The following is a 26239-nucleotide window of genomic DNA, read 5'->3' as shown; positions in this document are numbered from 1 at the left end:
CAGGAGGTTTCTACTTTCCACTTCCTCTTAGTAAATGTCTACCCAGCCTTCTCTTCTTAGCCATTCCTTTCGTCCTTGGGAATCCTTCCTTGTGTTAAATCCTCCTATTAGAGGCTCATAGGCTTTTCCAGCACCGTGCACTTGGCCTTTCCAGCACTTGTTGAGAAGACATTCCACGTGTATTCACATGATTTTCTTTACTCTTTGTCCTCTCCAATAGCATGGAAACTCTGGGCTTTTTCCCTTAGTATTTTCTCTCCTTGACACCTAGTAAGCACTAACCCAAAACCCAGTGCTGTCAAATCTATTCCGACTCATAGCGACCCTATAGGACAGAGTGGAACTGCCCCATAGAGTTTCCAAGGAGCTCCTGGCAGATTTGAACTGCCGACCCTTTGGTTAGCAGCCTTAGTACTTAACCACTATGCCACCAGGGTTTCCTAGTGAGCACTACAAAAAATATTTAGTGAATACACGCAATTCATTATTTGTGGTAATTAGAACATTATCTTTGAAGAGTTCTCTTAAATAGAATTTCTTAAAAAATATTAAGGTTTTGATCCTTATTTTAATGATGGCATATGTTTCATGGGAGGAAGAGTAACTCTTTGATTTTCCACAAAGTTAACTTGAGGATCAGTTTTTACTTTTACATTTGAATTAAAGACTATTCCTTTCTTGTCGTCGTGACAGAAAGCAGGGTCTCATTTTCAGATTTTAATGGTGTACGATAGAATCTTTTACCAAAATGCAGTTGTTGAGCTGATTGGATTCACGCCACACTTTTCCCCCTGAGCTTAACTCTTCACACATCAAGATTAGTGTTTTCCTTAGATGTTGATGAAGCCGACTGAAGAAAGATTATTCTCAGAACTCCATAATACTTTTCCCTGTTCCTGACCTTCTCCTTCTCCCCACACACCCACTCATCTTATCTTAAATGATCAGTCCCACTGCAGAAATTAATTGCTTGGAATTTTCTGGGTCACTTCAAATTGCAACTTTTGCTCCTTAGGCACACAATGTTACCACTTATCTTTTCCTTTTTGGGGTCTTTCCTAAATGACTGGAGAAAAATGAGTCATCGTGGATGGGTACCCATTAAACCAGGCCACTGGTTCTCAGCCCCATCTGTTCAATGTTTTCTTTTTCTGACATGTTTTTAATGCTCCCTTTATTATCCTAAAAAGAAATTAATGGATAATGCCACCTATCTATATATAAATACTCTAATATCTGCATTATACTATAAAGTAGAAATAACAAAGTCATTTATAATATTATGATGAATTTAATTATGCAAATGGTTGGGTATGGTGAACTAGAAGATGTAATGAAGTAGTGACTTCTTTGTAGTTATAATCACCTTAAATACAGCTGCTAAAAATGGCGTTACCAGCACTGATATGATTTTCCACAATGGTAAATGCTTAGTAAAGTATGGTTTTTCTTAGATATGGCTGGTAGTTATATTCCTGCAAAACTCTGAGTACATTAATGTCCTTAAAAATATTTTACATGTAAAATGTAAAATGGAATTAGGGAGATTGTCACCTATGTGAACAGGACATATGAAAGTCATGTAGAAACATGAGGCAATTCTTCATTTTCCTGGACTCACTCACAAGTTGAAAGATGTCTAAGATCTCTGGACCCTGCTACTTGACAATAGACCATCCCATCACTGTGACAATAAAAAACACCTCCCCCCACTCCCAAATGCCCTCTAGGGAGAACACCTCTACCCCCTTAAGAGCCATTCTACTCTACTAATACATTATTTTTTTTCCTACCTTATGTATTTGCACATGGTACTCTGCTAGGAAGTAAGCTGGGTACATACTATCTCTTTCTGCAAGGTGAGTCTAATTTTGTTGGGTAGTTAATATATGCATGAACTTTGAAGAATTCAGGCTAACATTCTTTATGATAATAATTTAACAGAAAATATATCGTAAGGCACTGTAAGCCCCACTACTAAAAAGAGAGGGGTAGGTAATAAAGGCTGTGGTGTTCTGGGGAGTTGAGAGATGGCATCCGTTGGTAGGTCAGACAGATCAGTTGCGGTCCAGTCGACCTCGACTCATTGTAGCCCCATATGTGCCAGAGTATAACTGTACCGTAGGATTTTTAATGGCTAATTTCTCGGAAGTAGGTCACCAGGCCTTTCTACTAGTGCACGTCTGTGTGGACTTGAACCTCCAATCTTTCATTTATCAGCCAAGAGTATTAACCATGGACAGGTAGGAAAGCAAACATTGCTTGGATGGAAAGAATAGAGGAAGGATTGCTGTATTATGCCTTTGCCAGATTTCACATTTCCCTGAGAAATGCTGGTTCCTACTATTGACCTATATAAATCACATTCCTGCCTTCGATATGGACTGACCTGAAACTAAGAGATACCCAAGGTTTCAACTATTTAAAAAGAGAGAGAGAGATGGGGAGAAGAAAAAACGTTATTATTGTTGTCCTCAAATTCTTTATAGAAGTAGATAGTAAGTCCTTAATAAAAAAAAAAAAAAATTATTTTTAGAATGACTTTTCTGTAGGCTTAGCACCAGCTTTGATCCCCGCTGCTGTTTTCCTTGTGTTTTAGTTCTAAATGTAAACCTTGTTCGATAATGGAAACACTTGTTTGCCCCTCCTTTTATTACAGCTTTTTTGGTCCCTCAGGAGGTCTCCCCTGAGAAGAATTTGAATTGCACATCCTCGTGTGTGGTGCCGACATGTTTATAAGTACCCTGTCTGCCTCTACCAGCCATTGTTTTCACATAAATTACTGTTCTTCTGTGATCTGCCTCTTGTTCTGTCTTTGAGAACATTAACAAACCTTTTAGCTTGGTAGAGTACAGAAGTGTTGCTTGCACATTCACTCGTTAACAACTCTTCAGCTCTCCTGGGAGGACAATCTCTTTTGACACACATCTACTAAACATTGGCCAGGAATTTTCCATCATGGCAGGCAAGCATTAGAAAAATGGTGCAGTTGGCTAGCAACCATCATAAATTTTGCCAACCTGATGCCATAAATATTCACTAGACCTTCATTAAATCCCTTTATTCTGCTGATGCTAGAGGAATGGATTTAAGACTGGGGATATTGTAGTTTATGTATACGACTTTCAAGTTTGGCCGACGTATGGTCATATAGGGCAGAGGTTTATCAGTGGCAACAAATGTGTTTGGCATTTTATGTGCCTACTAAGAGCCTTGGTTGTTGCTAAAACTGGTTCTTGTTTTGCAATTATGCATGAACAGTAATAACATTTGGTGGTTTTGATGTGTAATACTTGAGAGAGTCATCAGCCTTCCCTTCTTTGTTGCCCGTGATTGCAGCAACGGAAATTTAACTGGGCAATAAATTTATTAAAGGAATAAATAGTCAACTCTTAGCAAGGATGTAAAACTCCTATCATGTTTTTCTTGAGTGAACTTGTTTAAGAAGTTGAGTGATTCCAGATGGTAACCCCTGTGTATTTGGCTCTGAGTATCTTTGTTTGCTCACATATTTGCCAATATACAATTAGGAGTACAAGATTTCAGGTCCCTGCAGACTTTGTTCAGCCATTAGATGTACAACTTTAGGTTGCTGTGGCGTATGTGGCCACCATTTTGCAAATTGCCCTCAACCCTTAGTATTTAAACATACCCAGTTGTTTATTGTACCTGGGGAAGAAATATCTGTGGGACTGTAATGTGTGAGTCTGTGGACCGTAAAAAATAAATCTCTTGGAAAGCTAGTGTTCAAGATTAGAGGAAGTAAGAGTCAACAAATAGTATATAAAACCAGACCAAACCCACTGCCATCAAGTCAGTTCCAACTCATATCATCCCTGTAGAACTGAGTAGATCTGCACCATAGAGTTTCTAAGACTGTCAGTCTTCACAGAAGCTGACTGCCACATCTTCCTCCCATGGAGCAGCTGGTGGGTTCAAACCACCGACCTCTAGATTGGCAGCCAAGTACTTAACCACTGTGCAGCCAGGCCTCCTCAATAGTGTACAGACCACCCCTAAGCTGTTGAATGTGTTATGTGCAAAGCAGTCATTTGATAACGCAGAACGATTCCCCCTGAAAAGTGCGGCACCATCCATAGCCCAACACAAAAAGGCAAATTCATCCGTACCGTAGCTTAGATGTAGATTCACCCAGGTAGAATAAAGGAACCTAACCATCAGATCGGAAGTTTTTTTTTCCAAAAAATAGAGTTTACTCTGTGCCAAGCAGTATTTTAGGCGCTGGTATTATAAAACAAGGATGGTGTCATCACCTCTTCGGAACACTTTTGGGAAAATTTGGGTGACAATTGTGAAACTAAATCATAACAGTGCGAAGCGATAAGTGCTGAGATAGAATTAGGTGGGAGGGGAGGGCGGCTCCTGAAAAGGGAACGATTATTTCATCCTGGGAGTTGGGAGCGTCTTCATAGTGGAGACAGTGTTTGGGGTTTTTTTTTTTTTTTATTAATTTTTATTAAGCTTCAAGTGAACATTTACCATTCCAATCAGTCTGTCACATGTAGGTTTACATACATCTCACTCCCTTCTCCCACTCGCTCTCCCCCTATTGAGTCAGCCCTTTCAGTCTCTCGTTTCGTGCCGATTTTGCCAGCTTCCCTCTCTATCTTCCCATCCTCCCTCCAGTCAAGAGTTGCCAACACACTCTCCCGTGTCCACCTGATTTAATTAGCTCACTCTTCATCTGGGGTTGTTTTTCAGCCTCTGACAATAATATGCTTGAGAGAAAAGATGAAAGGATATTTCCAGCTGATGTGGAAAACTATAATGTATTTTGAGTGAGGACTTCTGTGTTGTTGGAAAATAGTGCATAAGGGAGTTGGAATTGGAAGAGGTGCAGGGATTGAGGCTGACTGGGATGGATGTGGTCAGATGGCTCTAGGGTGGCAGTGAGATTGGAATGGCAGAAATCTTCCTGAGAGTTTTTTCAGGGTTGGATGCAACAGGATTTGCTGCTTAACTGCACGTGGGAGAGAGAGATTGGCAACATGCTTCTTTCTAGGGTATTTGAACCCGTGAGCCAAGACGGTGTATTCAAAAGGTTGAAAAAACTTAAGGATAGAAAGAAACCAATAGTCAATTGGCTGTAGTGGTTTTCTTTCTTTCTTTTTTTAACCTTTTTTTATTTGGAAATAATTATAGATTAATAGGAAGTTGCAAAAATATTAAACAGAGGTCTTTTATAGCCTTTACCCAGTTTCCTTAGTCCACAGACCTCATTCAGATTTCACCAGTTTTACATGCACTCTCGTTTGTGTGTGTGTGCATGTGTGCATGTGCATGCATGCGCCCATGTGTGTGTCTCTGTGGTTCTGTGCAGTTTTATCACATGTAGATTCATTTAGCCACCACCACAATCAAAACATAGAACTGTTCTACCACCACAAAGATCCGTTATGCTACCGCCTTATAATCACACCACCCCCCTTTCCCAACCCCTAGTCCCTAACAACCACTCATCTGTCCTCCATCTCTATAATTCCGTCATTTTGAGAACATAATATACTAAATGGAATCATATAGTATGCAACTTTTTGAGGTTGAATTTTATTGTTCAGTGTCATAGCCTTGAGATCCACCCACATGTTGCATGTGTCAGTACTTCATTCCTTGTTATTGCTGAGTGGTATTCCATGGTATAAATACACCACTGTATGTTTAATTGTTCACACATTGAGAGACATTTGGGTTGTTTTCGGTTTTTGGCTTTTACAAGTGAAGCCACTATGAACATTTGTGTACATGTCTTTGTGTGGACATAAATTTTCTGTGCGATAAATGCTTAGGAGTGCTATTGCTGTGTTCTATGGTAAGTGTACGTTGCTTTTTTAAGAAAACTACCGAAGTTATTTTCCATGGTAGCTGTACCATTTTACATTCTTAACAATAACATATGAGAGATCCAATTTCTCCACATTCTTGACAGCATTTGGTATTCTCACTATTTTTTTGAACTGTTCTAATGTCTTTGGTAATAGATATGTAATGATAACTCATTGTGGTTATAAATGACATTTTCCTAAAGAGGTAATGGTGTTGAACATTTTTCTCATGTGCTTATTTGCCATCTGCATATTCTTTTCGGTGAAATGTCTATTTGTTATTTGCTCATTTTCTAGCACACAGAAAACCCAGGCACCTCACCACCATGTTGTTCCTCAAGTCCCTAGAGCTCTGGCCAGTCCATCTTCTTCTTTCCATCTTACAGAGTCTTCCATCTTTGTCGTATTTTGTTCAGGATTTTTTAGTTGTAAGAGGAAGGACTAACAAGGAATGATAAGACTCCATATTGGCTCCCATGCTGGTTTTTAAGGACGTGGGGGCCTTGGTAGTTTAGAGCTCAGCAGAACATTCTGAAAAAAGACATAGATGTAGAGCCACTGGCATCAGCAGTAGATGAAGCGTTGAGAGCCCCTCAAACACTGTTCATACCTTGGCTCCTCCACTTACTAGATGAGCCTTTAAGACTCAACTTTCTCATCACAAAAATAGGTATGATGAAGATGATAATAGTAATGGTGAAAATAATACTGCCTATCCGTTAGGTCTGCTGTGATGATTAAATGAGATTATATTTGTGAAACACTTTACAGGGTGCCTGACAGGCAGTGGGCTCCAGCATAACAACAATTGTGAGGATGGTGCAGGATCCGGCAGTGTTTTGTTCTGTTGTACCGAGGGTAGCTATGATTCGGAACTGACTCGATGGCACCTAACAATAACAGCAACATTACTTTTTCTATAAACGAAACTGCTGGCCCTAATAAGATCACTGTTGAGCTTAGTGAGAGTTGTTTAAAGGTGAACAAAAAAGCCTGATTGCAATGAGGAAAAGATGAGGAAGGAATTCGGTATGCCTTAGAGATATTTTCTCAAAAAGGGAGAGGGAGAGGTGAAGGGGCAAGGAGGGAGGTAGAGAGGATTTTTCTTTTTTCTTTTTTTTTGGTAAACTTGAGGATATTCCTGGACAAGGGGGCAAAGGTTAGTAAAGAAATGGAGAAATGAAAGGAATAGTTGTAGAAAGACTAAGATTGCTGATGATGTTAGAGTAGGAAGAACTAAAGCACAGGTATAAAGGACAATTTGGGAAAGAATACTTTATTCCTTTGGGGCACAGTCTTCCCTCAAAATCCTGGGTGTGTCATCGCTGATGTTACCAAATATTTTGACCTCCACCACCCCAAAACCAGACACCCAATGCAACTATCCCCGTTATTTCAACTCCTGGTAATTACTGTTTCTCTTGCAGAAAGGAGAGACAGAAGGAAAGGTGAAACTAACCAAAGAGACACAATGTTAGGAAAGGTGGGGAGTTTGAGGGAATTTATAAACAATATGATGTATCCGTTCATTGATTCAGCCTTCTTTCATTGGACAGTTACTAGAGCTTGTTTTATTTCATTCATTGTGTTCTGTGCTCTGTGCTTTGGGAAAAAAATGATGAAAAAAATACACTTTATCCTTGTGCCCATGGAATTTCTTTCTAATATGAGAGTCAGACCTTAAATAAATAAGTGTTCATTTATAGTTGTAATATGTGCTGTGAAGGACAAGCACATTTTCACAGTGAGGATATCTAATAGGCAGTCCTCAGTTTACGAAAGAGGTCTGTTCCTAACTCTGTCTTTAAGAATTTGTAGGTAAGTCGGAACAGGTGCATATGGTTCCTATTTAGCCTTACTTTAGTGCTAGAAGTGAGAGAAAGATTTACATAAAAGATTTACAGCCTTAGAAAGCCTATGGGGCAGTTCTGCTCAGCCCGATAGGGTCTGAGTCGGAATTGACTGGAGGACAGTGAATTTCATGCAAGAAAAAGTTCAAAGAGTTTTCAGTGATTTAAAAGCTGCTTTTGCAGCAAGTGAAGGTGATTGTGATGAAGAGTTTGTTGGTGGGAGGGGTTGGTTCAGTAGTTTCAAAGTGAGGGCAAATTTACATAACATTAAAGGGCAAGTCGTAGTTGTACTTAAGTCCAAGGTACCTAACCTGAGGACTTCCTATACTAGAAGGATTCACTGTAGATGAGGAGGTTAAGAAAGGCCTCAAAGTAGAGAAGTTGAAGCTGGAACAAGGAGATGGTGGGTGGTATGGAAGGTGAGAAGTGTAAGGGATGTTTTAGGCACAGGGAGCAGCTTTTATGAAGGATGAGGCAGATCTTTTTGAGGAACTGAAGGAAAGTTACTGAGAGTGGAATGTAGTGCATTCAGCAAGTGGAAAATGGCATGAGGTATGACGCAGAGGGAGGGAAGGAGTACACTATGTTGACTTTGTAGGCCATATTAAGATGGGCAGTATTATTCTGGGAGAAATGGTTAGCCATTAAAGAGTTTTAAGTAGGGTATACATGTTTTGATTTGCATCTTAAAACACATTACATTGAGTACTGTGTGGAACGTATTTTGGAGATAGCCAAGGATGGTTATGGGGAGACCAGGCAGGATATTAAAGTAACTCACTTGAGGGATGGTAGGAGTTTGGACAAAAAGGATGGCAGTGGAAATGGAGAGAAGTAGATGGACCTGAGACTCAGTGCTTAATTAACGTGGAAGTGAAGTAGAGGGAGATGTCCAGAATGATTCCCAGCATTTTGGCATGGGTGGCTGGGTGGCTACTTGTCTAGTTTACTGGAATGGGTATCACTGAAGGTTTTGGGCAATAAAACTTGAGTTTCTTTTTAGAGGTGTTTTATTCAAGATACTCATAAGATATGCAGGTAAAAATACTGAGAAAGTAATTGCATGTCTGGATGTGAAGCTCACAGGAGAAACAGGGTCTGAAGATAAGTTGTCATATGGTGGCCAGGTAGTAGATGGAGACTATCAGTGGGTACTGGAAAGGATCAGCAGAGGGGTAGGAAGAGGCCCAGGGAAAGGGGGTGTAATATAACCAAAGGGTGCAATAGCAGGAGACAGGATCACCTAATGAACATAAAAGTGACAGAGGTGATGATGTTCGAGGAAAGAGTTAGAATAGCTACACTGTGGAATCAGAAAGAAGCTGAATAAAAGAACTGGTAAAAGCCCGACCTGGCACAGCTTTTCTACTTCATTTCCCTCAGAACACTGGCTGCTTGGGGTTATCACAATTCACATTCACTTTCTCTCTGCCTGTCTCTTTTATCACAGACATACACCCCCACACCCAAGTTATGTGATCCGTTAAATACGGGGAACACTGTTGAACAAAATTAGTCTTTTTAATTGTATAATTTCGTAACTTCTAAGAGTATATAGCATTGTGAGTCTTCAAGAGAAAGACGTGTATCGTTTAACAATTCCTAATGAATCTCAGGAATCTAAGTGAGTGTTCTTTGGAACACCATTGGAAAAATATTTGCTTAGCACCATTATGGGTTCTGGCAGCATAAATGGAAGCAGTCAGTCTCAATACCTCACCCTGTAACCTCCCTCTGTTGTCCCCTTCCTCTCTCTCCATCTCTTTCTTTCTGGAGAAGTTACAGTTACTCTCAGGAATTGGAATAGTAGGGTTCAGTTGCAGTGAGTGTCTAGGTCTGGGTTAGTGGAGGTCAAAATATTTGGTGAAATCAGTGATGGCAGCCAATAATCTGGGACTGTACTGGCCAGTGGTGGAGGGAAGAGTGTGCCTGAGTTTGAGAATCTTTGGTAACTGGTGATTGCATTCAGGCTAGCAGCCCCTGGGATCCATTTCATTTTTAGACAGACACAGTAAATCTTGAGAATGGAATATTTTGGTAGAAATCTTCTGTAGATGACAATATTGGGAATGGGAAAGGGTGTGCAGTACAAGAAATGAAGTAGGCAAAATATAATCCTTGTAGCATCAAAGACTGAAATGATTTAATCTTAGAAAGGATCTTCGACTCTGCCTGGAAGTGAACATGACTAAGAGTGGAAGGTTTGTTTCCTTTATGTTATTAATTAATTGTTGTGTAACTGTCTGGCCACTTTACCCCTGGTTTTGGACATAAGGAAGAATGAACTTATTTTGATAAATGACTCCCATCTCCATTGGTATAAGGAAAGAACCATGTGAATGTCAACCATGGGTAGATCACCAGTGTCCCCTTCATGTATATACAGGTAGTTTTAAAAAGCAGTGGAAGAAGGAAGCAGCAGAATGTTGAAACAAACACAAGTGGTGTTACGAGCGACTTGTTATATTACCTTTATCCCCTCTGGTTGGCGTCATGCCTGGTAAACAATAGGTCCTTGAGTGAATGGATAAACGAATCACTGTAATTTTTTTTTTTTTTTAAGACCAATTCTGATGGTTACAACTGGTGGGGCAGAGAAGAAGACATGAGACAAAATTTACTTTGAAGGTCAAACGAAGCCAGTAATTATCTAGATAACCTCTGATACATCTCTGTGTTCTGGTATAAATGTAAAGTCAGAGTAAGTTATTTGGTGCCTTAGCAGGCAGAAAATAACTTACTTTTTCTTGCTCCCTCATGTTTTGTAATAATAAAGCCAAGATGGTGAACAAGAAACTATTGGTTATGGTGTCTTTTAAGAGCAGAATCTTGCAGTCGTAATTAACGTTGCTTAAAAAACCTATTGTGTCTCAGGCCTTATTCTTGTGCCTTTACACACATATGTATTCCTGCATATGGTGTGAATGATTGGTACACAGTAGAGTTATTGAATGAGTGTATGGATGAGTACATTCATATGTGTCTTTGCTAGGCATTGCTTGCTTACTTCTTTATTTCCTTATTTGTGTACTAGCATTTGAAATGACCCATTCTGTCTTATGCATTTATAGCTATCTATTTTGGAGTTCACATTTCCTCATAAGGGCTCTCATTATACTGATAAATAATATAATGATAAATAAGTACTATTGTCTGCATATGGGGTCGCTATGAGTTGGAATCGACTCAACAGCACTGGGTTTTGGGTATTGTCTGCATATCATTATTTCCTGCATGTTTTTTAGGTTGTCCAGTCTCTATTATCTTTCCTCTTTCTACTTCTTCATTCTGACTTGGAAGGCCTTCTTTTTTTCCGTTCAGTTACTGATTTAACTTATCATTGTTTAAAAAAGAAAAAATCTATTGACTCCTATCGATATACCATGAATCATACTAGTCCCTAGGGCCGTAGAGATATGCAAGACATCGTCCTTGTCCTCAAGAAGTATAAACTGCAGTCAGTAGAAGAAGCAGGCATATATACATATCACTAGTAAGACCATGGTAAATGTAGCAAAAAACAAATCAGATATAAGCCCTGGTGCTATTGCCTAGGAGAGAGATTAATTATCTGAGGATCAAGGTGGTCAAGCCAGGCTTTTAGAGGACATTATACCTAAGCCAAATCAAGAGCCCCTAGCCAAACTGAATGAAGCATATTCCAGACATAAGATCTGATGTGATGATGTGAATGAGTGGGTATATATAGTGGGAATGCAAGAAGCAGGGCAAATACAGAGCCAAGTTAATGAATGTAGTTCTCCATCTGTCTAGAGCCAACATATTCCTCAAAACACAGACTTTAGCTTTTCTTTTTATGAAGCTTTCTCAAACTAACCTGGCCCAGAGTATTGTTTTGCCCAGAAGGGTGACAAAATTGTGATCTCAATTATAGGAATCTTCAAATAACTGACTGTATAAAAAATAAAGTTTAATATAAACAAGTTATTATGCTCAAGTCTAAAATAACTTCATAAATACAGAATAGGAGAAAAAGAGTACAGTATATAAATACGCAAAAAAAAACCCTCACAGTTCTTAGTCTACTGGTAACTCGAAGTTAATAGCGTGGTTTGGGCACCTTAGAAGATGTATGTAATTTTAGGCTGCTCTAACAGAAGCAATCTTTCTAGAACAGTAGAGTCAAGAATTGGACTCTACCATGCAAGGTTCAGAGCACACTTGGGAGAAATGCATTCTCTCGTGGGTACCTCATTTGTAAGTAATCAGAAACATATTCAGAGAGCCACATGATTGTGAAGAGACACAAATTTATGCCATATGAATTACAAAGAACCAGGGTACTTAGCCCAGAACACAAAGGAGGAACAATTTAGCTTTCTTAAATATTTGAAAAAGAGTTAGAATTGACCCAAAGGGCAGACCTAGGACCAATGGATGAAAGTAAAGGGAATAATTCTGTTTAATATGAAAAAATTTTTAGGGGATTAGTGTTCCTTAAAAATGTAATGATGAGTTGATGGAGACAGTGAATTTTTGTCCCTGGAAGTGTTTAAGGATTGGGGATGTTGAAGAGAGAATTTAACCATCAACTGGAGAAGAAGTTTTTACCAATCATCAGTTCCCAAAGTGTGGTCCATGGATGCTTACAGATTCCTGCGACTTTCCCAAGGGATCTGCAAAGTAAAAACTGTTTTCATAATGATGTTGCTTTTGTGTTAGCTGCCATCAAGTCAGCCTCCGACTCATGACAACCCCGTGTACAATGATATAAGACTGTTGTGATCCATAGGGCTTTTATTAGTTTATTTTTTTGGAATTAGACCACCAAGCTTTTCTTCCTAGATTGTCTTAGTCTGGAAGGTCCACCGAAACCCATTTAGCATCATAGCAACACACAAGCCTCCACTGACAGACGGGGGTGCCTGTGTATGAGGTACATTGGCTGGGAACTGAACGTGGGTCTCCTGTATGGGAGTTATTTGCCTCTTTTTCATGTTGTAGACATCTGCACTCATGGTGCAGAAGCAATGGTGGGTAAAAAATGCTGACATCTCAGCATGAATCAAGGCAGTTGCAGCAAACTGTACAATTAGTCATTGTAATTCTTAATCACACACACTTCATGTGAAAAAAAAGCCATTTTCATTCAAGAGTGTCTTAGTCAAAGCAGTAAAATGTATTAATTTTATTAAATCTCAGCTCTTGATTATGTGTCTTTAATATTCTGTGTGACAAAATGGAAAGTATACATGAAACATTTCTGCTGCATACCAAAGTACAGTGGTTATTTTGAGAAAAAGCGTTTGTGAGATTGTTTAAGTTGTGAACTGAACTAGCCCTCTTTTCACTGAACGCCATTTTTGTTTGAAAAACTTTGTGGCATACTGGTCATCCATACCTGGGTATTTGACAGACATTTTCTTGAAAATGAGCAAAGTGAACTGGTCACTTCTGAGAAAACAAATGATAGTATTTGTTGCCAATGATAAAAGTCAATGATAAAATTTACAGTAAAAATCTTTAAAAAATGGGAAACTTGTATCCAGCACCATGAACTTGACAGCTTGTCAGTATGTAAAGACTTTTCCGATGAGATCAGTGGTGATATTAAAAAAAAGAAAAAAATCGCCTTTTTAAAAAAAAACTATAAAAAAAATGACGTGTCAGCATTTTGGAAGATCTGCATAACTCGTTGAACCAATATTTTCCGTATGATCAGTGCATGATGTTATAAAGTCATGCCAGTATAAAGAGTCATTCTATTTGAAGACAAAAAATAGACTTTCATGTAACAGTACAAATGTTGGTTGATACAGTTTCAGATTCCACATTGCAGCTAACCTTTAAAAAATGACTATTTACTGAGTTTTAGTGTAGTATCAAAGAAGAATATCCACAATTACCAGAAAAAGTACAAATGACATCTTTCACCAACTGCGTGGAGTTAGGCCAAACATCACAGGTTAAGGGTACAGTCTTCCACAAGACTATCTTTATCTCAGACACCAGCCATAACCTCAGGCAGGGGACCGCATGCCACCCTCACCCTTACTTCTGACCAGCGGGCTACAAATTTGGGGGTTCTCACTAACCTCTCAATTTCGATAATTCACTAGAACAACTCACAGAACTCAGGAAAGTGCTATACGAACAATTACAGTTTTATTATAGAAAATGGATACAAATCAGAACCAGCCACAGGGAGAGATGCATAGAGTGAGGCCTGGGAGGGTCCCAAACATGAAATTTCCATTATCCTCTCCCCATGGAGTCAGGATGCATCTTCTTGGTATATTGATGTGTGACACAGAATATTGCCAATTAATCAGGGAGGTTCACTCAAGCCTCGGTGTTCAGAATTTTTTACTGAAGCTCTATTATGAAGTCATAGTTGATTGAATCGTTGGCCACACAATAAATAGATCTCAATTTCTACCGCTCCTTTCTCTCTTTGGATGTCAGGCTCAGAACTCCAAACTTCTAATCACATAGTTAGTTGGTTTTTCTGGTGAGGTCAGCCCCCATACTGAGTCTTCTCCTTAGCATAAACTATTAAGGGACCCACCATGAATCTTCTGGTTAGCATAAACTATCAGAGGTGGTGGTTGGGGCTCACCAGGAATAACAAGTACACTCAGGAAGTACCAAGGGTTTAGAGGTTCCCTATACTTCCTATGGAAACCCTAGTGATGTAGTGGTTAAGTGCTACAGCTACTAAGTAAAAGGTTGGCAGTTTGAATCCACCAGGTGCTCCTTGGCAACTCTGTGGGGCAGTTCTGCTCTGTCCTATAGGGTCTCTATAGGGTCCCTATGAGTCAAAATCGACTCCATGGCAGTGAGTTTGGGTTTTTTGTTGTTGTTGTTGTTAGACTTCAGCCAGAACAACCTATCACCGCAGACTGAATGCAAAAGCAGATATGAGAATCTAGCTATTAAAGACATTAAGGAGAGTTGCAAAAAATGTAAAAGAATGCCACTCTACTAATTTAAACAAGTTATTTTTCAAGAAATATATTGTTTACATTAATGTGTAATGAGTTTTATTATTTAAAGTGAATTAATAAGTTTTTTTTTGTATTTACTCTTGATTTTTTTCTGTTAAACAAATAATGATGTTTTAGTGAAGTTTCTTTTAAAGCACTGCCAGACAGACTGAACAAATAGGAGAGGAAGTTATTTGAAAATTGTCACTTGACAATTCTGACTTATTTTTGATAGAACTGTACTCAAAGTAGCAGTTTGGTTCTTGGGACAGCCTACAAATGACTATTTTAAATCTTGTAGAAAACAAAACTGCAACTATACTACTCTCCAGTTATAGTCTCTGTGTAAACAATGAGTGCTCATTGGGTGTCGGCAGTTTGTGGGGTCGATAAAAGCTAAGATGTGTCGAGGGCTATAGAAATTTGTGCTCCGGTTTCTTTAAGATGACTAATATTTCAAAATGTGTGGTTTCAAGTGTGTCACTCACATTGCTGAGTTTGTCGAATAAAAACAGTATTTTTTTTTTTCTGAATTGGTTGAAAGGGAAAAATTAAGTAGATAAGAGTATATACATGTGACCCTTCCCCCTCCATGTGTGTGCATGTATACACACACATACGCACATACATATACGACCGTGAGAGGGACAGAGATTATCTGAGGTGGTCTTAACTGAGCTCCAGGGAGAACAAGAATGGAGAAGGCAGCATCGTGTACACACATGGTGGTGGGGAAGCAAAAGAAAGGAGTTTATGGGGTATATAGCGACAGTTAATTTCTTCTGCTAGCTGTAAAGCAGCACTGCCAGCCCAAGACAGCTTTGTTTCTTTCTGAAGGGAGCAGAAAGGGTCTAAGAGAGTGTTATGTAATTCACACGTACTGAATAGTTTGGGAAATGACTTTGTAATAAAATAAAAAAACAGAGCCTGAAAATCACTTTGTACTGAAGACGCAGAGGAATCTTATCCTTCTCTTAAATCTTTAATTATTCCTACAATTTACCTTGGCCATTTTTATTTTATTTTTCTCCTGTAGCTACCTACTGAGATTGCTTTTTTCAGACCCTGGGGCATTTACTGATTTCATAGGCTGGGCTTCTAGTCATTCAACCCCTGGGATTAGCATTTAGCTAGGTTGAATCCATGTCAAAGTATCAAAAAACAAAACAAAACAAAATCATACCAACCAACCAATAATCACTTTACCAGATTGTTGCAAACTAGATTTCCCCCCACCCACCTGGAGAGGTTTTGGCTATAGAAAGAGATTGGCCTTGGAAATGACTAGCCAGCCACTCTGGTAGAAGCTCTTGTTTCTTTCAAGAGAATGGGGAGATTATAGGATTGGAAGTTTTAATATGGTGTATTTTGGTGTGGAACTCTGTGTCTTAAAACAACTCTTGAGTTATCAGTATTCTTAACTTTAATATTCTTTTATAATATTGCCTTGGTCAACAATCTGTGCGAAAGATGGACATGGTCATTATTAAAAGGCCATCTTGTAATGAGTCTTTAAGTGGTATTCTGAAAATATCTGTGGGGGTGACTTATAGCTAACTAAGGTAGTAAATGAGGTGATGAATACCAAAATTCTCAGGGGGGCCACGGTGAACTGGCAAAAAAAATAAAATAAAATAATAAGATCACTATGCAGTTGAAATTCTAGAAGAAGTTTCTTAATTTTTGGAGTAGGTTGGGATACTTGCAATAGAATGTACCTCCTTTATTTCTCTGTATATTTTTGATGCATCACATGCCAAACGCAGAATTTATCAAACTGCCAGAGGATCACCTTTTTCTTTGGCTGATCTGTCACAGTTCCCCTTTCCTTGTCAAAAGAAGCTTCTGAAGAGGGAACAAGTCTTTATTAGTTAATCCCGATAACGGCAACATGCATTTCAAAATACTCAGTGAATACAAAGCAGAACATAGTGTTGTTCAGATAGCTTGCATTGATTCTTTAGAAATCTCTCAGGCTCTGTCTTCCACAGAAGTTCTTGGCTGAGCTGCTTTTCTGTTAAACAAAAAATAACGTTGAAGGAATTTTAAGCTCTAAGGACTGGACTCAAACTCAAGATATGGTAGTCCACTCGCGTTCCTTAATGCATTTAGAAAACATAGTGTCTTGGCTTCTTTGAGACATCTTCGTGAGTTGTAAAATAAAGGCCAGACTGCAAATGAAAATCATGCCAACACTCTATAAATATGAGTAGTCTTGTGCTTCTTTAAGTGGGTAAAGTCTTCCACCTTATGAAAAAAAAAAAATGCAGAAGATACTCCATAAAGAAACACGTTTAGAATGACAAAGTTTTCTTGAGAGACTATAAAGGGTTAAGGAAGACACTTAGGAAGAAAATAAGTCTGGAGTCATTTTTGAATTGAAAATTCAACTGGAGGACCAAAACTTTTATTTTTGTTCCATGACTTAATAATTCAATTGTGCTTTTCTTCTTCCAAAATACAAATAGCAATAACAATGATTACAATAGTTAAGTACTTTTTTCCTTTAAAACTGTTTAAAAAACCTTCAGAATCAAATAACTTCCAAACTTAACTTGATTGATTTCTAATTAGGTAATAAATACCACTTTAAAGTGAAAGTCTTGCATTCTGGAGACTATCATAAACAGCCAAAATAACAGGATAGGAAACAGTATATTGTTTTAAAGCATACTTGAATGAATAAGTGTTTTGCAGATCACTAATAGTCAATAACATTATTTCGAAGATTTGGAGATAATCTGGTTTGCATTAAACATATTTACACTTTAAAATGCCTCATGAATTAAGTAGTTTTACCACAAACAGATGCTAAGAAATATGAAAATATATATAGTTTTGCTGTATTAAGATCACTGTTATCTAAGGGATTCAGTTGACCAGATTTTGAAAAGCTGCTCGGCTTTTGTTTTTCCAGAGAGCGCAGTCAGACGAGCTGGAAAAGATTGAAAAGCACGGCCGATCATCCAAAGACAAGGAAAACACCAAGTCTCTGGACAAACCTGAACAGTAAGCACCCTTATAATCTTGTGAGGTCGTCCATGCCACAGTGGACTCTTTCCGTTTAGAAAAAAATATGTGTCTTAAATGCATAATTTTTATGAATGATGAGAGGATAAACATTTGTTTATATGAATTATATTTTTCCTCTGAACTTGGCTTTATTTCCTTAGGTTCCTTTATGAACTGTCACTAATCCCCAACTTTTCAGAGCGAGTCTTTTGCATCCTGTTCCAGTCAACATTTTCAGAAAGCATTTGCTCCATTCGTCGCAAACTGGAATTACTACAGAAATTGTGTGAGGTGGGTTCTGGTCCATATAAAGCTGAAACGTCATTTCTCATATTTAATCTAGTTCAGTCATGTTCAGATTTCAAAATGTTTCCTCTTATTGGCTCTAAGGATTCTTTTCATTGGAAAGCTAGCAGTCCCACGGAATGGAGTATTTTATGATTGTGCCCCAAGATCAAAGCAAATGCCCAGGTTGGCACATGGGGCTGTAGAAGGGCATCGCTAAAATGCAGCCAGTGCATATCAGCTTTTGGAGTGTCTGTGTTTTCTGCCTTGGCCTCTCGTGCATCGCACTTCCAAATGAGTGCAATTTGAAGGCATTTTATTTATTTTTGGAGGGACTGCTCAACAAATTGCTCATAGTTATTCCAACCAAATGATTTAGGAATAGCTGTCTGACTCAACAGAAGATAAGTATTATTATAAAGACAAAGAATAAATGATTACCACAAATTGGCAGTGGATATTTCTACATACACATTTATACATTGTGCAGATATACCCATGTATATAATAGAGCACACAAGGGGCATAGTCATGGAAACTTCTTCGCTATAACCAAACACCTCACAGGACTGAGTTATCGGGATTAAAGGCTAGGGACCATAGTCTCAGGGGACGTCTAGGTCAGTTGACATAACATAACCATGAAGACAATGTTCTAGTTCCTACTTTGTTGAGTAGCAACTGGGGTCTCAAAAGCTAGTGAGTGGCCATCTAAGATACAACTATTGATCTCCCCTGTCTGGAGCAATGAAGAGTGAAGAAGACCAAAGACTCAAGGAAAAAATTAGTCCAAAAGACTAATGGACCACACCAACCATAGCATCTTCTAGCCCGAGATCAGAACTAGATGGTGCCTGGCTACCACTACCGACCGCTCTGACTAAGATCACAATAGAAGGCCCCAAACAGAGTGGGAGGAAAGTGTAGTACAAAGGTCAAATTCATTTAAAAAAAAAAAAAAAGGAACAGACTTACTGGTCTGATAGAGACTGGTAGAGCCCCAGAGACTATGGCCCTTAGACAACCTTCAAACTTGGAACTGAACCCACCTTTCAGCCAAACAATAGACAGGCCTAATAGAGTGAGCAATAACACCCGTGAGGAATGAGCTACTCAGAACATTGAAATATAGGAAACTAAGAGGGTAGCTTGTACTCAAAAACAAAGTTCAGACGGCAGGAAGGGGCAGGAAAGCTGGGCGAATGGAAACGGGGAACCCAGGGTGGAAGTGAGAAGAGTGCTGACGCATTGAGGGAATTACAACCAATGTAATGAAAAAAATCTGTGTATAAATTGTTGATTGGGAAACTGATTTTGCTCTGTAAACTTTCACCTAAACTTTAATAAAATGTTTTAAAAGAATTGAAACAATTTGTCAAGAATCAATGTTAGCATTTGTTCTGGTGTGGTAAATCATTTTAAAAAATGGAATGATGTTATTAAAGACTCATATTTTCAGAGGAAGTGAAATGCAAATTCAGGTTAAACTTTTTTTTTTTTAAGTGAACAAACTTTTGGGGGAGGTAAATCTAATTTTGGAAATGAATCTTTTATGACTACCTTTTATTTTCCTACAACTGCCAAAAAATTGTATTGCTTCAGAGGTACATAAAATTAAGATGAGAGCGATGATATTATGTTGTAGTTCTCAGTTTATAGCCTTTTTTGTTTGTTTGTTTTTACAGTTACCTCATAGACAGGCGACCAGATGGATATCTCTCATTTTACAAAAGTACACCTGAATGCTTGTTGGTGTGTGACTACTTTTTTAAAATGAATTTTGGAGATACTGCTCTTAAAATATACCTTATAATGAGCAATGACAACATCTGGTTGTGACCCATAACTATTAGTATAATGGGAATACCAGCCACTGACTTAAGATGATTCAAGCAAAACCTTGTGTAAGAGAAAAATTGTTCTTTATCCTGTTTTACAGACATTAAAAAATGGCCCAGGGGTTATGCAGGTTCTGGGTTTGGTTCTTGCCTTTGGCAACTACATGAACGGTGGAAATAAGACGCGGGGACAGGCAGATGGTTTTGGATTAGACATTCTTCCAAAGCTTAAAGATGTCAAAAGCAGTGTAAGTATTTTGTATGAATGAATGTAGGCAAATTGAAGAATAGATGTTTATAAAGCAGTTATAATCAGTATCTCTTTATGTTGTGAGGTCAAATGTTTTTTTATGTTATGAGCTAAATAAAAGTAATGATCATTATATTTTTGCAACTTAATAAGTAATGTTTCCTAGATTGATTAATTTTAATTAAATCCCTGGTCTAATGAATAATTGAGTAGGCTATGTTATAAAATTGTTTAAATTACTTTTTTCACTTCTGTCTTTACCATATTTATCATCTTGGACTCTGAAAGACTAATTAATTACCACAATTTAGACCTTATGTCTGTTATTGTCTTCCTTTCTGTGTTAAGCCATGAAGGCCAACAAGCCCACATTTTGAAAACAAAGCCAATACAAGTGAAAATAGTTTGTAAATAAAATGTAAAAGATAAATATAAAATACAGAAGATAATCTTTCTACTTAATCATTCTCTTCATGAAACTGGTATCTATGGGACCCTCCAACCTTCTTTGCAAACCTAATTATTTTTGGATCCTACTTGTAGAGCTGTGTTTAAGATTAATTTCTAAGAAATTGTGAGACTGCTGATAAGAAATAATAAGATTATTGAAACAACCATGATGGGTAAAGTCAAAGACTAAGATCTGCTGTTGTCAACTTCAAAAATAAAAGAATTCTTTTTCTCTGATAAAAAAAAAAGTCCCCGTTGAAGGAAATTATAGATATATTTTTAAAAAGTAGTTTAAGTGAATAATTGACTTACAGAACTAAAAATATACAGAATTTTCCTTCCTAGATAATGAAACAATCTTCCTCATAAGAGAAAGATACTTTTTTTTGTTTTTATCTGTCAGTCCACAACTTGTTCATTTGTTTATCCACTCATACATACACTCGGCATTCATTTGATATTCTTTCATTGACCTTATATGAAATGCTGAACACTATTACTTTTCCAGTTCTTGTTCCAGTCCAAAATTGAATAAAACATAGTCTTTCCTTAGTGCATGATAGCATGTAATTTTCGTGGGTTTTATGGTTATATTTGTACAAATGATGCTGTATTTATAGGATATACTTTTCCACCAGATTATTGTTGTTAGGTGCCGTTGAGTCACTTCTGACTCATAGCGACCCATGTATAACAGAACAAAATGCTGCCTGGTCCTGCGCCATCCTCACAATCTTCATCAGATTAGACCTGATAAATCACGTTTGTTCCAAAATAAGAGCTCTGTTACAAATACATGGTAGCTCTTAAATAGTTTTAGAACTGCTTCTTGGATTGAAACAAGTAACTTTGCAATTAACATGGAAATATAAATAGCACCAGTATAATGTTTAACTTACAAAATAATGGATCTGAAATAGATTCTGGTAGTTATAAACTGTTATATAGTAATAAGTTATATATTAATAAGGGACTACTGCTTATTTTTTTCATTGATTAATATACCTTAGTCATATATTAATTTAAATTCTACTAATTTAAGTAATTAAGGAGTGATCTCCTTAATCAAACAAAATATCAGAATCAAACAAAATGTCTTATTATTTCATTCCATCATCATTAGGTACTATTGAGTTGGTTCTGACTCATAGCAACCCTTTGTACAACAGAACAGTCATGGAACCTATTGTTGCAGACACTGTGTCAATCCATCTCTTTGAGGGTCTTCCTCTTTTTCACTGACCGTCTACTTTACCAAACATTATGTCCTTCTCCAGGGACTGGTCCCTCCTCATAATATGTTCAAAGTATGTGAGGTGAAGTCTCACCATCCTTGCTTCTAAGGAGCATTCTGGCTGTGCTTCTTCCAGGACAGATTTGTTCATTCTTTAATCTCTCTGAGGTTCAATCTCACCATCTATAAAATAAATTAGTAGCAGCTACTTTATAAGATCATTACAAGGATTAAATTCGACAGTGGCATGAAAATATCCAATATACCATGGACTGTCAGAAGAATAAACAAATCTGTCCTGGAAGAAGCACAGCCAGAATGCTCCTTAGAAGCAAGGATGGTGAGACTTCACCTCACATACTTTGAACATATTATTAGGAGGGACCAGTCCCTGGAGAAGGACATAATGCATTCTTCTGGCAGTCCTTGGTATATTTAATATTTTTACCAACACCATAATTTAAATGCATCAATTCTTCTTCAGTCTTCCTTATTCACTGTCCAGCTTTCACATGCACATGAGTTGACTGAAAATACTATGACTTGGTTCAGACATACCTTAGTCCTCAAAATGACATCTTTGCTATTTAACACTTTAAAGAGGTCTTTAGCAGCAAATTTGTCCAATGCAATATGTTGTTTGGTTTCTCAACTATTGCTTCCATGGGCGTTGACTGTGGATCCAAGTAAAATGAAAACCTTGACAACTTCAATCTTTTCTCCATTTATCATGTTGCTTATTGGTCTGGTTGTAAGGGTTTTTGTTTTCTTTGTGATTCTTCTCATTTTGAGTCGTGCCACATCAGCAAATGAAGATCCCAAAAGCTTTACTCCATCTATGTCATTAAGGTCAGCCCTAGTTTGAGGAGGCAGCTCTTGCCCAGTCATATTTTGAGTGCCTTCCAACCTGAGGAGGTCATCTTCTGGCACTATATCAATGTTCCACTGCTGTCCATAAGGTTTTCACCGGCCTGTTTTTTTCAGAAGTAGATCGGCAGGTCCTTCTCCTTAGTCTGTCTTAGTCTGGAAGCTCTGCTGAAACCTGTCTACCATGGGTGACTCTACTGGTATTTGAAAGACCGGTGACATAGCTTCCAGCATCACAGCAACACACAAGCTAACACAGTACAAGCTGACACACAAGTGGTGGATTATTTTATTTGCACTTCCTAAAAATTTATGCAAAGTCTTCTTAACCTGGTTCCTTCTCTATAACACAAATTATATCTACTCCTGAATACTATTTGTACACTTCGATAAAGGGAGCTATTAATTGAGATCACTCAGAATTTTCTTTCAGCATACTTACCAGCAGGCCTTGAATAAACATTTGGTTAGTTGATCCAGGCACTGCTAACCATTTCCTTGATTTACAACTTAGAAAAGAGAAAAGGAAGTCAAGTTATTTAAATCATTTTATAAGCAAATCTTGTCTAGTGAGAGAAGTTTCTATGAGAAATATTACTATGTCATGTTTAACTTTATTATGAAAGGGTGTTGCTGTTTTTGTAAAGAGGGGGAAATGTGGTTAGCTAGAACATTCCATAGGAGTTAGTTTGTATCACAGGATTTGTTTTTAAAATAAATATACATTTGGTCTCCCACATGTAGATTATCTAGTATTTATTTTGAGCAATGCAAAAAAAGGTCTAAAATTACAAACTAATGTCTCTAAATGTCCTAGAGGGTGAATAGCTATATTTTGAACAAAAACTGTTAGATGTGAAACAATTTTACATTTTGTTCTATAAAACTATACACATTGTGTTACTTATAGCTGCATGTTTATTAATTCCTGAATCTCAGTTGCTGATGTAATAATTTATAATATGAATTTTGCATTTTAAAAGCTTCTACTTACTTGAAATGCTATTTAACTTTTTAATTTCCCTAATCTATATCCTAATGAGTCTGAATCAAATTACTATTTTAGTGGTACCTGTTAGCCCAGGTGTATATAAATTCTTGAACTATTTAATTATTTTAGTTAAGATACTATTTATACTCTTTAATAGTAAAACATAAAAATTAATGAACTAAATTTCTGATTGAGGAAGGTAAAAAATTGGAAAGTATTTATACGTGAGTAAAAACCCACTGCCGTCGAGTCGATTCCAACTCATAGTGACTCTATACATGAATATCCACCCTTAAATAGCTGTGCTCCTACTTAGGAACTGAGCCCTGGTGGCTCAGTGGTTAAGAGCTTGGCTGCTAACCAAAAGGTCAGTAGTTCAAATCCACCTGCCGCTCCTTGGAAACCCTATGGGGCAGTTCTTCTCTATCCTATAGGGTCACTATGAGTCTGAATCAACTCCATGACACAACGGGTTTGGCTTGGTTTCCACTTGGAGCTTACATTGGAACACTGGGAAAGAAGATCTATAAAATTAAACTCTTAAGATTTCGTGAGGTGATTTGAAATGTAGAATTCCCCCTTTCATTTTAAATGCTCTTATGCATAAATGTGAATTACCTGGAATTTATTTTATTTAACACTGTATACTTAGTAATTTTTTAAATATAGTTTTTATTTATTTTGGTCTTTCTGCCTAGGACAATAGCAGAAGCCTTTTGTCATATATTGTTTCATATTATCTTCGAAATTTTGATGAGGTAAGAGAATTTTTACATGTAACCATGTTTTTTATTCTTTATTTGTTGGGTGATTTGGCATTGTTTTTATTTTTGCCATTGTTGCTGTTGTATTATTGTTGTCCATGTTGATGATGGTTTATTTAAATGTCGTGTGTTTCTTGCTAATCAGGATGCTGGAAAAGAACAGTGTGTCTTTCCACTGCCAGAGCCCCAGGACCTTTTCCAGGCCTCACAGATGAAGTTTGAAGATTTTCAGAAAGATCTCAGAAAATTAAAGAAAGACTTAAAAGGTAATTTTTTTATTGGTGGTTTTTAAATGAGAGTCAGCGTACTTTTCAGTGTTTTATAGGAAGTGCCCTTGTGGCACAGTGCTTAAGAGCTACAGCCACTAACCAGAAGATGGGCAGTTCAGACCCACCAGTTGCTCTTTGGAAACCCTATGCAGCAGTTCTGTTCTGTCCTATAGAGTCACTGTGTGTTGGATTCGACTCAACAGCGGGTTTGGTTTGGTGTTTCATCAGGAGGTTTTTTTTTTTAAGTTTAATTGTCTTGTTTTCACTTCATAGCCAAGAGCATTTGGATATTCATCACGTCATAATTGGACACAAACCATGTTATTGTTAAAAGAAAAGATAAATAGCCCCTCTCCTGTCTCTTCAGCATCCTTTCCCACATTCAAAATACCACATACGTGTATGTTGTTTTATCATTAGTCGAGAAGCCTTATATCAAATCATTTTGATGAAACTTTGAAATTCTTCAGATTTCTTAATTAAAAGTAATAGTTACACAAAAGCAGGGATTTTTAAAAACAGAATATTTTGCCAAAAAGTTTGATATATTCCTGAGGTTTATTCTTACTGTTATGGCATGAACACCTCAGCTACCTAGTTAAGCCTCTTTCCGTGGCCACTTAGGACAGACAGGGAGTGAACAAGTCTGTAGGCAATTTTCATTTGGTATTGTATTATTGAATGGGAAGAAGGGGCCTTGTTACCCATGGTCTGGAAAACCAAAGAAGACATAGTTTTTAAGAGGCCCTATCCAATTTTGAGATTTATTTCACCAAAAATACTGAACTGTAACCAAATTCATGGAGTTGTTATAATCTGGTCACAGATATTTTTACGTGGATTTAAGTTAGCACATCAGTATTATGTAGTTTGCTTCTGGTTCTTACTCAACAATATTTATTATGGACCCGGTGCATTTCAGACATTAGCTGCATGCTGCGAATACACAAAGATAGAGTCATAGCTGTCAGGGAACATCTGTTGCTTGAATGTACCCTGTTAGAGCCTTACATGATAAAGTAATAATGAATAAAGCTGTTACATTTGTTTAATACTCTGTTTCTATATATTTAAGTTAAGAATGATTTTGTAAAGCAATAAAAACCATTCATATGATAGTATCTATTGCACTTTCAAACAATGCCAGGTATCTTAGTTTGCTTATGGAATTTTTACACACACACGCGCACACACACACACACACACACTGATGTGCTACGGGCGTTTCTACGGGATCAACAGTTCAGTCTTGCAATGTAGGATTTCATAGTTTACAGATGAGTTTATAAAGGGCAGGGTTGGTAATCTCATTCCCCGGGGGATTTATGTTGGTTTAGCTTGGTGCATCACTTTGGAATGTTATCCCATTTTGTTTTAGTATCGACATGTTTTTCTACTGTAGGTATCAAATGTACATGTAGCTGTGAAAATGGCAAGTGTTCACAAGACTTTGAGCTAAAAAGAAAGAGCTAGCTAACACAAGATAATGGGTTTGAAAAGGAAGAGTTGCTAGAGAAGATCAAATATTGAAGGATTATTTTAGCAATTTCTGAGTACCTCATAGGTTAGGAAAGTGATCCTTTTTTACCCGAGGGTTGACACTGTTATATAGGGGTGAGGCAGATTTATTTGAAAGGCC

General features: G+C 37.6%; 1 protein-coding gene across 1 annotated transcript in view; it reads left to right on the top strand.

Annotated features, from left to right (window-relative positions):
• FMN2 (formin 2) overlaps positions 1-26239 on the top strand; it is a 402560-nt gene that overhangs the window by 231119 nt on the left and 145202 nt on the right. Inside the window, exons 9-13 of the mRNA XM_049867986.1 lie at positions 17558-17649; positions 17814-17943; positions 19877-20023; positions 24266-24325; positions 24477-24597. Of these exons, the coding sequence (XP_049723943.1) occupies positions 17558-17649; positions 17814-17943; positions 19877-20023; positions 24266-24325; positions 24477-24597 (550 nt within the window). The remainder of the gene's footprint in view (positions 1-17557; positions 17650-17813; positions 17944-19876; positions 20024-24265; positions 24326-24476; positions 24598-26239) is intronic.

The sequence above is a fragment of the Elephas maximus genome, chromosome 24 (genome assembly GCF_024166365.1).
Source record: "Elephas maximus indicus isolate mEleMax1 chromosome 24, mEleMax1 primary haplotype, whole genome shotgun sequence".
NCBI classification, from domain to species: Eukaryota; Metazoa; Chordata; class Mammalia; order Proboscidea; family Elephantidae; genus Elephas; species Elephas maximus.
Note: the sequence above shows the minus strand (reverse complement) of the source record. Positions and strands in the feature narration are given on the sequence as shown.